This window comes from Gossypium arboreum, chromosome 3, assembly GCF_025698485.1.
Source record: "Gossypium arboreum isolate Shixiya-1 chromosome 3, ASM2569848v2, whole genome shotgun sequence".
In the NCBI taxonomy this organism is placed as follows: Eukaryota; Viridiplantae; Streptophyta; class Magnoliopsida; order Malvales; family Malvaceae; genus Gossypium; species Gossypium arboreum.
In genome coordinates this window covers 64700552-64716438 of record NC_069072.1, presented here as the reverse complement: position 1 = coordinate 64716438, position 15887 = coordinate 64700552, and the positions used below count along the sequence as shown (strand labels likewise).

General features: G+C 36.6%; 1 protein-coding gene across 2 annotated transcripts; it reads left to right on the top strand.

Moving 5' to 3' along the window:
- The first annotated feature begins 1053 nt into the window (after positions 1 to 1053).
- On the top strand, positions 1054 to 15434 carry LOC108465039 (fanconi-associated nuclease 1 homolog). 2 transcript variants are annotated; one of them, XM_017765343.2, is made up of 15 exons: positions 1054 to 1481; positions 1560 to 1713; positions 2077 to 2582; positions 2717 to 2821; positions 3701 to 3962; positions 4046 to 4108; positions 4760 to 4834; positions 4921 to 5036; positions 11671 to 11741; positions 11846 to 11933; positions 12025 to 12165; positions 12244 to 12470; positions 13201 to 13474; positions 13740 to 13970; positions 14801 to 15434. In XM_017765343.2, the coding sequence occupies exons 1-15, from the start codon at positions 1389 to 1391 to the stop codon at positions 15245 to 15247; spliced, it is 2853 nt and encodes a 950-aa protein (XP_017620832.1). In that variant the 5' UTR covers positions 1054 to 1388; the 3' UTR covers positions 15248 to 15434. The 2 variants fall into 2 exon arrangements, with proteins under 2 accessions (XP_017620832.1, XP_017620831.1); XM_017765342.2 differs by having other exon boundaries at positions 4918 to 5036.
- Positions 15435 to 15887: the final 453 nt, after the last annotated feature.

Genomic DNA, 15887 nt, shown 5'->3' with positions numbered 1-15887 from the left:
GCTCTGAGAAATTCAAAGGAAAATAAGTAATGAAGGACTCGAGGTGTAAGTGGAAAATCATGGCATCTTACTATAAGAAATCGGGTTATGGACGATAAAAAAGTATCCCAGTCCCTATACGTGTGTTGCAAAGGGTGCAAGTCTGGACCATCCGAGGCTAGACTCAGACATGATTGCTGACATTATTTTACTGATGGTAAAGCCAATCCCCGAATTGAAATACTGGTGCTGATTGCGAACATACGTAGTCAGTACTAGTATACTCCAACATATTACAAAGTGTGGGTTGTAAACAGAAAGCTATGGAGAAGTTGCATCACGAGGGAGAGGGTTCATATAACTATCTACGACAATGGTGTTAGGTATTGGATCAGTATGTACTAGGTTCCGTAACTGACCTTGAAATGCATCCAGGGTACTGTGACGATTAGTTGGTCTTAGGGAAAAAAGTATTCTACCAATTCTTTTGGACCTTTGAGCAATGTAGAGAGTCATTTCAGCATTGCAAGCCTATGGTCCAAATTGACAGCACCTAATTATACCAAATGTATCAGCAACATCTGTTGCTTGTCGTTGTTTAGGACAGTAATCGGAAGATTCTACGTATATCGTTCACAATAACTCCTAGAGAAATGACATATGACTGAGATTTCTTCCTTAGCCAGTTGTGCCGCCTTATTTCCCGCAGCCCGACATATGTGTCATATTGGATAGGGGACCCAGAATACTTTCAGTGATTTATCGTCACGGATCCCTCTAGGATCGCACTCATCATTAGTACTATATACGACATGTGGGATCCAATTGCTACAAAAAATATCCTTCGACGACTGAGTGAGATCTAGTCATCGACATGAGTTTGTAATTCCAACTATGCATTCACGGCACATTGAATTTTCAATTGCGGGGTTATTTCATTGCACTAATTGGTTCCTATTTATCGATAGGTTACGAGCCCGTCTAATATGTTTTCTATCAAAAGTTGAACAACTTAAGCACCATTAATACCCTACGGTGCGACATATGTTTCAAATATACCGTTTAAAGAGTGGATGCAGTCGTATGACAGGGACATACAATACGGGCACATGACGTTAAACTTGACCGAGTACATCAATTCGGTACTGAATGTTGGTACTAAATGAGGCGCATTTTCGAACCAACGGCTCGTTATTTTCAAAGGCCTTATCTTGCCTATATTCGAAGCACCCATTCTCCAACCAACGGCCCGTTATTATCATCAAAGTCTCACAATGAAATAACCCCGATTTGGCGGGAGTAAGAGAATCGCCGCCAATCTTAGGAGGGAAACTAGCCAGCTAGGGTTTCAAATTGATGGCGAACTTGCAGATAATTACGGCAAACTGATCTGAAATTATCTGCTGCAAATGCTAACTGGAAGAGAAAGTTTAAGCAGATTGATCGGCAAGCGCCGCCGTTTTCTTCCCAACCTTCAATCTATTCTCTTTTCGCCTATCCGGGTAATCCTCTCTCGCTTTCTTTTATTTGCTCTTATCTTATAGAAAGGTAAAATTGACGTTGATTTTACATTTTTTTAGAGCTCTTTGAATCTATTGTCTGATAAAAATGGAGGCTTGACTGAAACTGAATCTTCCAAAGGCAAAGTTGAAATATCCAGTTCTGATTTGGTAACTTGCCCTGTTTGTGGGAGCAAAGTTCGTGGTGAAGATTACACTATCAATTCTCATCTGGGTATTTTCCTTTTCTCTTGTTTTCAATGCTATTGGTTAGCTATATATATTGCCCCGCGTCTCCTACTGCTATTTTCCCCTCATGTATCCATGCCCGACATTCGTGTCATACATTTCCAAAAACAGACCTAATTTTCTTCATGTATCTCAGTCTGGTTTCAGATATGGATATAGGGAAATGGCCTTCATACTCTTCATTTTTTCTCATGTATTTGTATCCGACCTTCATCCAACTTATATTTGAATAAGAATGAAAGAACATGACCTTTCAATAACTCATTTGTACACGTGCGTGTTTTGGATACTCAATTATATTTTTGTTCTTATTTGATTTATATCTGCTAATATGACTTAATGGGTTCAGACAGATGTCTTTCTAGAAGAACCAAGCGGAAGCTGACACAGCGGACACTTCTGGAATTAAACTTTGGTTGCTCTCAGTCAAAGCTTCAAATTTCCTCGGATGAATCAGAACGGCTGCTGAGTAGTGACCTTAGGAAGAATTGTTCTGACTGTGAAGAGAATGTCACTCGTTGCTTCTCGAAGATTGATCCAAGAGAAGAAAAAAGCCATGATCAGTGCAGACAATTGCCGCATACTGAGAGTGTTAAACAAATTGATGTGGCTGGTTCTGCAGAAAATCCAATCAGTGATGGAAGGGCAAACACCATGGTTTACTTTTCTGCATTGTCCACTGATAATGAGGAGTCCAGAAATCATATGGATGGAACTGTGGACAGCATATCTGGGATGGCTATTGATACTTTTATCGTCGGTCGTAAGTTTAGTGATGAAAAAGAGGTGAATCTAGGGGCAAACATATCTCTTCTGAGAGACCCTGATAATATTAAGGATTCAAATGCTATCAAGGTTCACTTGCTTTTGCCTTTGCATTTTGCATAATACTATATTGACCTTTTATTTCTTTCCCTTTTTTTTTTTGGTTTTGGAGGGGGGGGGCAGGAAAAAACTACTAATACCACCTTGTTTTCTTATTTAATCAGGTTCTTTCTGCAAGTTCTGCATGCTGTAAAGTGCTTGGTTATCTCCCTCTAGAGTTAGCTCAGTATTTATCTCCTCTGATTGAAAAGTACTGCTTGAGCTTTGAGGTGATGTAGTTCAAAAGAAACATGTTCAGTTTTTTTTTTTCGGCATGGCTACTCTTATGAATGTAATGTTCATATATACAGCATTGAATGGACTATAAAATGAATAAGGGAAGGACATGAATTAATAACTCCTTTTAAATGGGACTGAAGGAAAGAGTGTGAATAAACTAACATGTTCAGAAAACCTCAACCTACCTGTAGGTAAAGTGAGTCCAGTGGAAATGAGGTGTCAGAAATTATTTGTTATCATTCAAGAGTAGTAGAAAAGCTGATAAGAGGTAAAAGGGAAAAAAAAAAAGAACTCTACACTCATTTAATTTGATTCCTCCACCTAAGTGCCAAACTTGTCACAGTGGAGGTTTATCACTCTAGGGACCTAAGTTCTCAATCAACTGGCTAGGATTCCATTTATTATTTATTTATGTATTTATTCTTGGGTGTGTTTGTGTGAAGAATCCTAGATTAATTTCTTAAAAGTCATCGTCCTTCCTCCCTTTCTTCCCTGTGTTGGCATCTCTAACTGTAATCTTTTTAAAACATCCTACATGTGTCATGAACATTTCATTTTTACAAGCTTCTGAAGTTTTGGGAAGGAAATACATCCGTGACATGCTTTTCTCGAAACATTTTGATTATGTAATTCTGAATAGGCTACATATACCTGGCTAAAGAAATGGCTATATAATTGATTTATGTAGTAGATAATCACCTTAATGAAAATGTTGGTATTATCATATATTCTTCTCTCTTTCTCTCTTTAGAAGTATTTATTTAGTCATACTCTTTTAATCAATCAAATTGTCACACTCTTAAATTTATTAAAATAATGGAAACTGATAAGATTCTAGTTCTTCTCATCTCACTTTAGGCTTCTTGCAGGGGTATGTGATATCTGTTCCTAAACGTTCTCTTGATGCTGTTCCAATTCAGATTGTGTGTCAGAACATTATATTTAACGGTAAAAACGGATGTGATGAATTTGAGGCTTTACATTTGTGGCAAAAAGCTCTTCAAGTAGTTGAATTTGCAAAGAACCGCCCACCTAATACGACAAAATATCAGCAAAATTTTTGTTTGTTACTAAAGGAGGTTCTAACTAGTAGCCCTCACCTTTTCACAAAAGATGAAAAGAAATTCATCGGTACCGCTTCAAATCTTGGTTTCCGTTTTTTCCTGTCATTTAAAGTTCTACTTGGTTTTAATATCTTTATCATCTTTTGGCAGAATCATTCACTTCATTATCAGAGGATAGTCAGAGGCTTTTTGTTCGACTTTATACACGGAAAGGTTTTGTATTACAAATTAAGTTTGTATAATATCCTCTCCCTCACAATCTCTGAGTTCAATTTGTTATTTATACCTGCATGTATAGCTCCATTCTTCACTACTAGTCCTTATACATCGATTCTATTGGCTGTTTAACATTGAACTTAGATCGACTTAAGTAGGTAGGCTTTGGATCATGATTATTTTTTTCTGTGTTTCTGAATTACGAACTGAATATACTGGATTAGTGATCTACTCAAGTTTTTATTGTTGGATTCTTTTAAGAGCTAATTTATTTTGCATTGTTAAATAAGTTTCTACAAGTTCATTTTACTATCAATAGATGTAAACAGCTAAAACTGTTAAAAGCTACTAAGATTCTTTTCCATATTGAGTTTATTTGTGCTTACTCAGTGACTATTTGTCATCAGAAACAGCCTTGATTGTGTCTTCAACCCTATCCATTCAAATGGAGATCCACAGTCTCTATAAGGATGGTTGTTCTTTCTTTGTCTTTAAATATGCATGTGTGATACTTGTAGAAGAAGAGTCTTTGACATTGTGCTATACGAAGTTGTCAACCTACTAATTTACATTGTCCAAAATTGCGCATTTGTTTCCATGGTCAATAAATTTCATTGTCATGCTTTTTTATTTTATTTTAAAATTCAGGACCTTGGTTTCGATTGTCTACCATTATGTACCCTGAAATATGTAATCCTCAACAAGCTGTCAAGGAGCTGTCTGGTAATTTAAGTTTACTAAAATTATTCCTATTTCTATACCAAAGTCTTTCCTGACAGCAAAAACTTATTTATGTGACATTGCAGCAGCTGGCTATCTGTATCTCTTTGAAGATACAACTAAACTACATGATGATGAAATGAAGGACCTTTTGAGTCTGCTCACTGTTTCTGAGCTTCGTGACATTTTATGTACACTTAGAAAGGTTTGGATTTTTTATGTCTACTTCCTATTGTTCTTTGTGTCACTATAGCAAATCTATACTCTGTAAAAGCATTTCTTTTTATCCTGGTGTAGTGTTTTAGGCTTGGAATGTAATTATTATTATGCCAGTGTCATGTGCCACTGGCCAAATCATCTGCCAGTATGGTCATCTAACAACCCACTAGAATTTCTAGCTTAAAGTTCTTTTCCTTTTCCATTTTCTCATCATCATGTGTAGATGTTGTTGGCCAATGACCATACAATATTTGCAATTTTTTTATTTTGAGAAAACATATAAGGAAGTTGAGCTTTGCATTGCCCCATGAAAACAGAAAAAATGGAAGGAAAAAAAACAGAACTTGTCTTCAATATGAAGAGGTCAATATTTCTTATCGACTTCTTTCTTTTTCTTTTACCATAATGTCTTTGATGCTACTAAAGTTCTACTACAAAAGGGTTTATTGGATCATGAACAATCAACTAGGATTTTCTCTAAATAATTGTAGAAATCAGAGTATTTTTTATACTAAATAGAACATAAATCAGAGTTTTTATATACAACCTATGACACTACTTTAGGAAACTCTAAGTTAGGAAAGATACTAAATAGGAGATATGATCCCTTAAAATAAGGGATTTTAATAAAAAATATCTACAAAATATTCCTAAAATATTTACGAATATTCCTACACTCCCCTCAAGTGGAGAATATACATTGTATAATCCCGGCTTGAATAGGAATTTATTGAACATGTGTTTTGGCAAAGCCTTGGTAAGAATGTCGCAATCTGTCCTTCGAAGGAATGTAAGAAAGAGTGGTGTCTTTTTGTTGACTTGATCAAGAATAAAATGCCTATCAATTTCAACATGCTTTGTTCGATCATGTTGAACGGGTTCTTGGCAATCTGAATGGCGATTGATTATCACACAAAACTTCAAAGTGATCCTCCGATTTGTGCCAAGTTCTTTTAGTAATTTAAGTAGCCAAATTCCTTCAGATATCCCCAAAGCTAGTGCTTTAAATTCAGCTTCAAGACTACTTCTTGAAACAACAGATTGTTTCTTACTTCTCCAAGTTGTAAGGTTACCCCAAACAAAAGTGCAAGACCCACTAGTGGATCTTCTTTCGGTGAGATCTCCACCCAACTAGAGTCTGTAAAAATCTTAACAGATTCATCTTGTGTCTTCTTAAACATTAAGCCGTGTCCGGAGTTTTCTTCAAGTACTTGAGAATTCTATTTGTCACGCCATATGCTCTTCAAGAGGATTAGTCATGTGTTGACTTATCACATTTACGGGAAAAGCTATATCTGGCCTTGTCAAGGATAAGTAGATTAGTTTCCCAACTAACCTTTGAAATTTCTCTCTGTCTACTAAGGACTCATCTTCTTTATTGAATCTCAAGTTTGCCTCCATTGGTGTATCAGCCGGCTTACAGCCAAGAAAACCAGTTTCTTTGAGTAAATCAAGTACATACTTTCTCTGGTTGATCACAAGTCCTTCTTTTGATCTTGCCACCTCCATTCCTAGGAAATACCTTAGCTTTCCCAAGTCCTTGGTTTCGAATTCCCTGTTTAACAACTTCTTCAAATTGCTAATCTCTTCCTCATCATCTCCAGTAAGAATGATGTCATCCACATACACAATTAGGATAGCTTTCTTATTTGTAGAAGTTACCTTGATGAAAAGCGTATGATCGGCAAGGGACTGCTTGTAGCCATTTTGAAGAATGACTTTAGTGAACCTCTCAACCAAGCTCGGGTGATTGTTTTAACCCGTATAGAGACTTGTTGAGCTTGCAAACCTTGTTGCTACCTTCAATAGACTTTGAGCCAGGTGGCAATTGCATATAGACTTCTTCCTCAAGCTTGCCATTAAGAAATGCGTTTTTTACATCAAGTTGGTGTAATTTCCAATCGCAATTTACAGCCAAACTTAGGAGTACTCGAATAGTGTTAAGCTTTGCCACAGTGCAAAAGTTTCGTGAAGTCTATCCCATATGTTTGCGTGAAACCTCGGCCACTAGTCTAGCTTTGTATCGTTGGATACCGCCATTGGAGTTATACTTTACAGAAAGATCCATTTACAAACCGACGACCTTTTTTCCTTGAGGAAGGTCCGTAATGGTCCAAGTAGCATTTTTCTCTAGTGCACAAATTTCCTCTTCAATGACCCTTCTCCATTTTGGATCCTTTAGAGCTTCAACTATGCTTGTGGGAACTTGTCCTTTATCCAAAGTTGTTGTAAATGCTTGAAAAGACGGCATCAATGAATTATAACCAAGAAATTTTTCAATAGGATGCTTGGTGCAATTGCCTAACCCCTTTTCTAATAGCAATAGGAAAGTCATCTAGAGTAGTGGACTTCTTGATTTCTTCTTCCATTTCGCAATCGGACCCAAATCCAATTCTCGGCAAGAATCGATTGCAAAACAGTCTCGGGGATATGTCTTCTTTTCTTGTGTAGACACGAAGTTGTTTGGGTGGTGGTGTTTTTGAAGACCGTCAATTGGAGTAGGTGTATTTTCGGAAGAGTGTTTAAAGTGAGTGTAGGTGAATTAGTCATAGGTACTACAGGAGAATCAATGGGAGCATTCACAGTGATGATCTGCAGTAATGGCGAACAAAATGGCAATTCGAAGGTTGAGAATGAAGATTAGGAGGAGATACTGTTGTGGCTGAAAATCACTCCATGTTTCCCACAATTTCAGCTGAGTGAAATAGGAATTCGCTCATTAAATGTTATATCCATAGTGGTGAAAAATCGTTTAGAAGGAGGATGATAGCATTTATAACCCTTCTTAAGTGAAGAATACCCAACCAATACACATTTTAAAGACTTAGATCTAACTTGGACTTATTAGGAGCAATATTTTGGATAAAAAGCAGTGCACCAAAAATTTTAAGTGGCGAATGGAGGAGATAGGCTTAAAATGAGGAAAGTGTTGCAAAAATATAGATTGAGGCGTTTGAAATTTTAAAACCTTACTAGGCATCCGGTTGATTAAATATGTGGCGATTAATAAGGCTTCCCCACAAATATTTAGGAACATTAGTGGTAAATAGAAGAGAACGAGTAACTTCAAGAAGGTGCCTATTTTTTCTTTCGGCAATGCCGCTTTTTTGTGGGGTTCCAACACAAGAACTAATCTGAACTATGCCTTTTTCCTTAAAAAATCACCTAAAGACCTAGCAAAAATTCACCGCCATTATCGATTTAAAGAGCTGGATTTTAGACCCAAATTGAGTGAGAACCATGTTATAAAATTGCACAAAAACACTAGCAGCTTTCAGATTTATCTTTCAGCAAATAAGTCCAAGTTATCCTCATGTGATCATCAATAAAAGTGATAAACCACTTACAATTATCAGCATTCTTCACCCGAGAAGGGCCCCAAATATCACTATGGATCAAAGCAAAAGGGTAAGAAGGCTTGTATGTAGAAGGAAAATAAGATGATTTAGTATGTTTGGCAAGAGAGCAAACTTTGCAAGAAAAAGAATTAGGCCTTTTATTAATGAATAGAGCAGAAACAATTTTGCAAGGTATTGGAAACTAGGATGGCCTAAACGAAAGTGCCATAACATAACAAGATCAACTTTTCCTAAAGCGGTAAATGACTTGGAGATCTCGATTTTAGGAGAGGTAGGGAGGATGTAGAGACCATTATGCAAGTGGCCTTACCAATCATCTTCTTGAGTTCGAGGCTTCGCAAAGTACAATCACGATCATTAAAAATTACAGAGCAAAGGCAAGTCTGTGGACAATTTACTAACAGAGATGAGATTGCACGCCGATTTGGTACAAAGAGAACATTTTTAAGTGCAATCTGTTCATTGAGAATAACGATTGCCATGTCCTCTATTTTGCACAAGGTACCATCAGCCGTTTTGACAGCTTTACCAAAGGTATGGAAAAAATTGTGAAACAATGCCTTGTTACCAGTCATATGATCCGTAGCACCAGAATCGAGGATCCAATTAGGAGTCAACTGGGAGGAGAAAAATGCAGTAGAAGAAAGGTTACCTTCTGGATCTTTTATGACCAGATTACCCTCACAAGACCCTTGAAACTTTCCAAATAGTTTTTGAAGTTCAGCAATCTGTTCTTTAGTGAAACTAGTGATGAAGTGGCAACAAGGCTTGATTTATTATCTTGAGAGTGCTTGGACTTCCATCCCGAGGCTTACCATGAAGCTTCCAACACTTCTCCTTAGAGTGGCGGGCTTTTGCAATGATCACACCAAGGTCTCCCGCTTGGAAGAGGGAGATGATTGATGGGTCAATAAGGCGATCTTTCGAAGTGGAAGATGGTTCATCGACAAGATCACACACCTTCGGCTTTCTTCCTTCTTGACCATAGAAAGCCTTTCAAGGAGGGAAGAGGAGAAATAGCCAGACCCGCCGCGAACCTCGTCCGTGTTCTTATTTAAGCCTTGGAGAAATTGAAAAGTCTTCGTTGAGTAACAATTTGTCGATAAAGAGCAAAGATCTCTTGGATCTACCCAATCATAATGTGCATACAAATCTAATTGTTTCCAAAGAGCGTAAGGGTATTGTAGTAGAGTAATGTGCATGGTTCCTTGTTTAAGAGTGGTCGCTTGATCTTCAAATGATATAATTCAGCAATGTTATCCGTGCTAGAGTAGGTTTCATGATTGCACTCCAAATTTCAGCGGTACGTGGTGTAAAGAAGAAAGTTTCGCTTATACTGGGGTCATGGAATGAAGGAGCCAAGTCATAACTCGACCATTGTCACGCATCCACTTAGCAAAACCAGATCATCCACAAGAGGCTTCTTGATTTCACCAAGAACGTAGTCCAATCTTTCTCGCCCAAGAGAAAATCTTAACCGATTGGGACCATTCAAGAAAATTGTTGCCATTCAATCGATGGCGGTGATAGTCGACTGCATTTAATCGATGGAGCATCGGAACTAGAAAAATTTTCTGGATTTGAAGTAATCTCCAAGTAGGAGAAGGAGTTTGGACATGGTCTAGGTTGAAAAGAAATCGTAACCTAAGCTCGATACCATGTAGAAATCAGAGTATTTTTTATACTAAATAGAACATAAATCAGAGTTTTTATATACAACCTATGACACTATTTTAGGAAACTCTAAGTTAGGAAAGATACTAAATAGGAGATATGATCCCTTAAAATAAGGGATTTTAATAAAAAAAATATCTACAAAATATTCCTAAAATATTTACAGAATATTCCTACAATAATTTCTTTGTACTTTGATTATTCTTTATTGGAACTTTTGTGTCTGTTTGTGTATGTTTTTGAACATATGAAGCAACATTTTCTACAGAGTTAAAGCACTGATAATGAATTATCTAGCTGTATCTATATGATAACGAAATTGAAACATATTATCATCTTTTGTTCATATAAATCAATGACATGGTGATCTAATTCCAACAGTTAGGTAAGAAGTTCATATAAATCAATGAAAATGGTGATCTAATTCAAACAGTTGGGCTTTTCTTACATGCGCTCTTTGATTTCTGCTAAGCTACTCTTATGGAAGATTCCCATTTTTATTGCATATATTTTTCAACTGTTTACGTTTTCTTGAATTAATGTAGCACCACATTTATGCCTTTATCCCATCATATTTCTCTTAAAGAATGACTGTAGTTTTACTGTTCATCATTATTTACAAGCATGATTTGAGGTCAACATGTAGTTAAAGCACATTTAAGTTTGAATATAATACAAGTAGGAAATGGAGCATTTTGGTTGGGTCTTCCTAATTTTGGTTGATTCCATAGTTTATGCTCCTAAACTAATGGATTGGCCTCTGATGACTACACATTAAGAGATCTGCTGTGTGGACAGATACGGGTCAAACATTTTATGTCTATTCACTACAGTAACAATTATATGGAAATTTTGATTTGCCAACAGCGTAGGTTGAGTTGGTAGGGATCAGATGCTTTGCTTGTAAAGCTCAGGTTTGATTGCCACTGCCAACAGTTCCATGCCTTGGCCCTACTACTGGTTATCCTTCCGCCACCTAAACTTATTGATGTGATTTTTCAAAAGTAAATAAATGCATTAGATCGAACATTGATACTAGCTTCATTTCTTTAGTTCAGTCATGAGTTTAAGGTTTGCAATAGATGTTGCCTTTCCAATCTCAAATTGGCTTTCTTATTTTAGCGGATCTGTGCAAAATCGGGTATTTTAAGCATCTTATTTTCAGTGAGAATAATCCTATTGGCATGGCTTAATCCGTTAGTCTCGCAATCGAGATAAGATTCAGGGAACCACATTTCTGAAAGCATGGTTGTTGCCTGCTATTTTTGCACTAGCTGCTTTTCCTTATGTTGCACTAATTGTTCTTTGTCACCTCTTTTTTGTTTAGGATGTAGTAGTAGCACACACTTCTAACACAATACTAGTGTTTTAAAAGTCAGGCGTTGCTTGGCTATTTTAATCATCAAAACAATTTTTTTGTTTTGTGCTCCTCATTTCCCGTTATTCTAAGTAGTCATTTGTTGACTGAATTTCTATGTAATAGTCCAGTACACCCATGGTTTTTGCTTCTATTAACCGTTATGGTATCAAGTATGTGTTTCTTACTTTGTTTCTTTGATGGTCCTCTGTATTCTGTTGAGTGTTCAGAAATGTAATCACGGATCAAGAAAGCAAAATCTTATTGCATCTCTTCTTTCCTGCTATAAAGGTGGATCATGGTAAATATTATTTTATAGCAACAATTCATCAATTTTATGTAGTTTGCAAAAGCCCAATTGTACGTGTTAATTCTGACTTATTACTGTTGGTATATAATTTGCAGCCCTGTTCTACAACGGTTAATTTGGGACAGAACCGAGATTTGTATTAGGGCATCTCCAGAAGCTGAATCCCTTTTTTGGCGTGCTGAGGTGCTTGTACTAGTTCTGCCCCAGAATACTGCCGTGATACCCCATATGGTGTTTAACAATTTAATATAATGAGTCTTGTTTTGTACTGCAGAGGCTTTTCTTCCTAAATGGAGAACAGGATCTGTCGGCATTCCTACTGGTGGATCTCAGGATTGTCAAGTATCCTACTTACAACTGCATAATTTTAGAACAGATTTTCTCGAATGAAAGTGACTTACTTGCATATGAAGAGGTCTTGATTTCTCTCTATTTGATTATACCAGTTGAAATTTTGTTGTCCTTTGCCACATATAATTGTAATGTGTTGCAGGCCATTGAAGTGGCTCAAGTAATTGATCAGTCTCTTGATGAAAACAACTTTGAGTTGGTTTTAAGATGCATCATGATAGCTGATTCCCGTATATCCTGCTGTCCCGAGAAATTGATTGATTCCACAAGTCCTGATTTAATGGCTATATTTCGATCATGCTTCTCAGCATCATGGGTGTATTCTAAAGTAATCTTGCTTGGAATTTCCTTCCTTGAGTGTGAGCGTAGGTATGGAACATGATTCTTTGGTATAAGTAAAAATAAAATCCCCCTTATCATTTTTTGACTTATCTCTTGTCTATTAAGATGACATTATGGGGAACTAATTATCTTTTAAATTCTTTATCTTTCTAGGCTTTGCCATTGTTTGATTGAATGATTTATGCGCACAACCATCAATGATCACTTAAAAGATTTTTTTTATTTCAAAATAAGATGGTTCTGGTTGGATAGTAACAGTAGCAAGAGTGTAGTAGTAATAGTAGCAATTGTAGTATTCTATGGTACTCAAACTCTAGTGTGAGTGTCGTATACAAACTTTTGTTCGGTACAGATATGTTCAGTTTTGTGCAACCCGTTTCATGTATTTGGAGTCCCTTAAAGGTCATATCCCCATACCTGTATTCTGGATATGCGTTGGACATGAGTGTCCAACCCAGGTATTTTAAGAAAAATGAAAATTCAGTAACATTTTGCTAACTGCAATTGGATGTAGTGGTAGCAAATGGCAAAAGTAGCAACGTTGGCTGGGTGGTGATAGTGGTAGACAATAAAGCGACCATCAATGATCCAACAATGAATAAACTACTATGAGAATTCATAAGTGAACCATAAAATTTCATTGAGCATGGTGCTACTTTCATTAACCTGGTTAATGATCTTGATGCATAAGAAAAAAGCCACATCCAAGACAAATGTTGGGTTTTTTAAAAATATTTTTATAATTGTCTTGTCTCAGGTACAAGGATGCGATACATTTACTAAGGCGATTGCTTGATTGCTTCACCTGTGATGCAAGAAGGGGATATTGGACCGTAAGATTATCTGTTGATTTGGAGCATATTGGCTGCCCCAATGAGAGTCTTTCAGTCGCTGAGGCTGGATTATTAGATCCTTGGGTTCGTGCCGGTTCAAGAATGGCACTACAAAGGCGAGTTCTTCGCTTGGCAAAACCACCTAGGCGCTGGAAAACTCCAAGCTTTTCAGAATCTCTTAAGAGGAAGATAATAGAGGTACTCACTACTATTTCCTTGTGTTGGTTTTGCTCCTTGAGCTGTGCACTTAAGAAGTTTCGAAGTATGCCTAACCTAGATTCATTTTCCTTGAAATACCCGTGCCGTGTCTGATTCATATATGAACATGGGTATGGGATATGATCCTCCAATGACTCTCGAAATACATGAAAATCTTGGACACATCCATGTTTGGCACTCTCACCAGAGTCCAACTAACATTGTACTTAGCTAATTATATTAGTTTTCATCCTGAGACATACAGGTTCATATTCAAGGGAGACCATTGAACTGTGAAGCTGGTAGAAAAAGCCGGTTCTATGGGGAAGATGGGGAGCAATGTGGAGTAGAACAGTTAGCTCTACAGTATTATGCAACAGAAGGTGGATGGCAGGGTGTCCATACAGAGAGTGGTATATGGATGACTATCTTCGGGCTTCTCATGTGGGATATTTTATTTTCAGATGTACCAAATGTTTTCCGCACCAGATTCCAGGTACAATGCTCAATGTCAGTCATAAAAGAAACACAATATTTTGAATTGCTTTTAAAAGTCGGTGATGCTTTGTAATTCATTACATGCAAGTATGTGTTTCTTCATGCTTACGTATTGATTTGATTGCAATGCCACTTTGAAAATTTTGGTTGTGTTGCTTGGTTCATTCTGAGTACATGATACGACATGACCACCTAAAACATGATAAAGATAAGAATATTTGAATGTTTAAAATTTTATATAACACGATTTATTAACATATCAAAATTTGTATAAATATAAATTACTATGAACATGATTATGAGATGACAAGATATTCAACTAAATGACTTGCCAGTGAATTTAGCTGTTATAAATCGTAACAATCGGAAGGGTGATGAGACAGAATCTGAAACTCGAAACTTTCTCCACCCTTTAAATGATAACATACTAGTATACCATTTATATCCTTCAACATGATTGCTTCGAATACATATATATTTGAAGACAAAAGCCATATTACTCGGATGAGAGAGTTAGGTACAGATGTTTAATTTTCTTTTAAGTAATTTCCATGTACTTGGAAGGTCTTTGGAGAGTCATCCGTATACCCTATCCGAATGTTTTAAAACAGGTACTTAAAAAAATAAAATAAAAGCAGGAGCAATATGGGATTAAAGGGAACTAACAAACATTTGAAAGAGTACATGGCTTTGGCTTAATAACCAATTCAAGTTCTCTGAAAATTTTCTTCACTTTTTTTTTTTTTTTTGTTTGAAGGGGGGTGGGGGGAAGAATTATGTATTAAATTTGTGTGAGTTTCTTAGATAAGTAAATATTTCCTTTTGCAGACTGCTCCATTGGATATGGATACTGATCATTTTTATCTGGCAAGAAAGAGCCTTATCGAGCCCCAACTACAAAAAATCCACGATGGTTTGGCTGAAGAGATTCTCATAACATCATGGGAATTGCATATGGGAACAGCTTGTAGAGGAGTTAATTGGGACCAACACTCCCTTTCCGACCTTCGAGCAGCTGTTTCATGTATCAGAGGTCCTTGTTTGGCCTCTCTATGTAGACATCTCGCTCAGGATTACCGCAGTTGGTTGAGTGGAATGCCTGATTTGTTGCTCTGGCGGTTCCATGGGGACTACAAAGGTGAAGCCAAACTCGTCGAGGTTAAGGGCCCTAGAGATCAACTCTCCGAACAACAAAGAGCATGGCTGCTGCTTCTAATGGATTGTGGATTCAATGCGGAGGTTTGTAAAGTGAGCCCTACAGTAGCATCCCCTTGAGGTTAGTTACCCTACTAAAAACCTGTATTACTCGGACGTATTTGAAAGTGTTGTATAGTTATGTATACCATGTGAGTATATTCAATTATTTCAAGTTTTTGTTTTACGTGTATTTGGACTGTCAAATTCTTATATACTTGTATCTAAATATGCATTCGATACATGTAATTAAGCAGCATTGTTAAAATTCGAAGTCTTTCCAGGGAGTCCGATGTTTTTATAATTTCTTCAACAAATGTTAGTATGGAATTTGTTACACCCTGCACTCAAAACAGTGTCGGATCCGAATACGTAATGTACATTACGTTGTTGAAGCAACTCTAATTAAAACTACTTTCATTACCAAGTAAATTAGCATTCAAACAAAATAAATTTTTTACAAATTCAACTATACACATAAACATGTTTAACAAATCTCAAATGATATTTTTTAATGCAATTAGGGATTAAGCAAAATTAAGTACCGAATTAAGATTTGAATCCTAATTCTATTTATCAAAATCCAATAGTGATTTGAGACAGATCTCCTTTATTTTATTAATTTGTTTGTTTGTATGGTTGCGAGATGCACCAAATAATCAATTATGTACTTGAGGTTTTGATACATGTTCTTAATTTTTTGAGACATTATTATAGAAAT

Excerpts from the sequence above, each read along its gene's own strand:
- LOC108465039 (XM_017765342.2), top strand. The coding sequence starts at position 1,389 with ATGCTAACTGGAAGAGAAAGTTTAAGCAGATTGATCGGCAAGCGCCGC. Across the intron at positions 2,822-3,700 it reads AGTACTGCTTGAGCTTTGAG|GGGTATGTGATATCTGTTCC; the intron begins GTGATGTAGTTC and ends GGCTTCTTGCAG. Across the intron at positions 4,835-4,917 it reads AGCTGTCAAGGAGCTGTCTG|CAGCTGGCTATCTGTATCTC; the intron begins GTAATTTAAGTT and ends GTGACATTGCAG.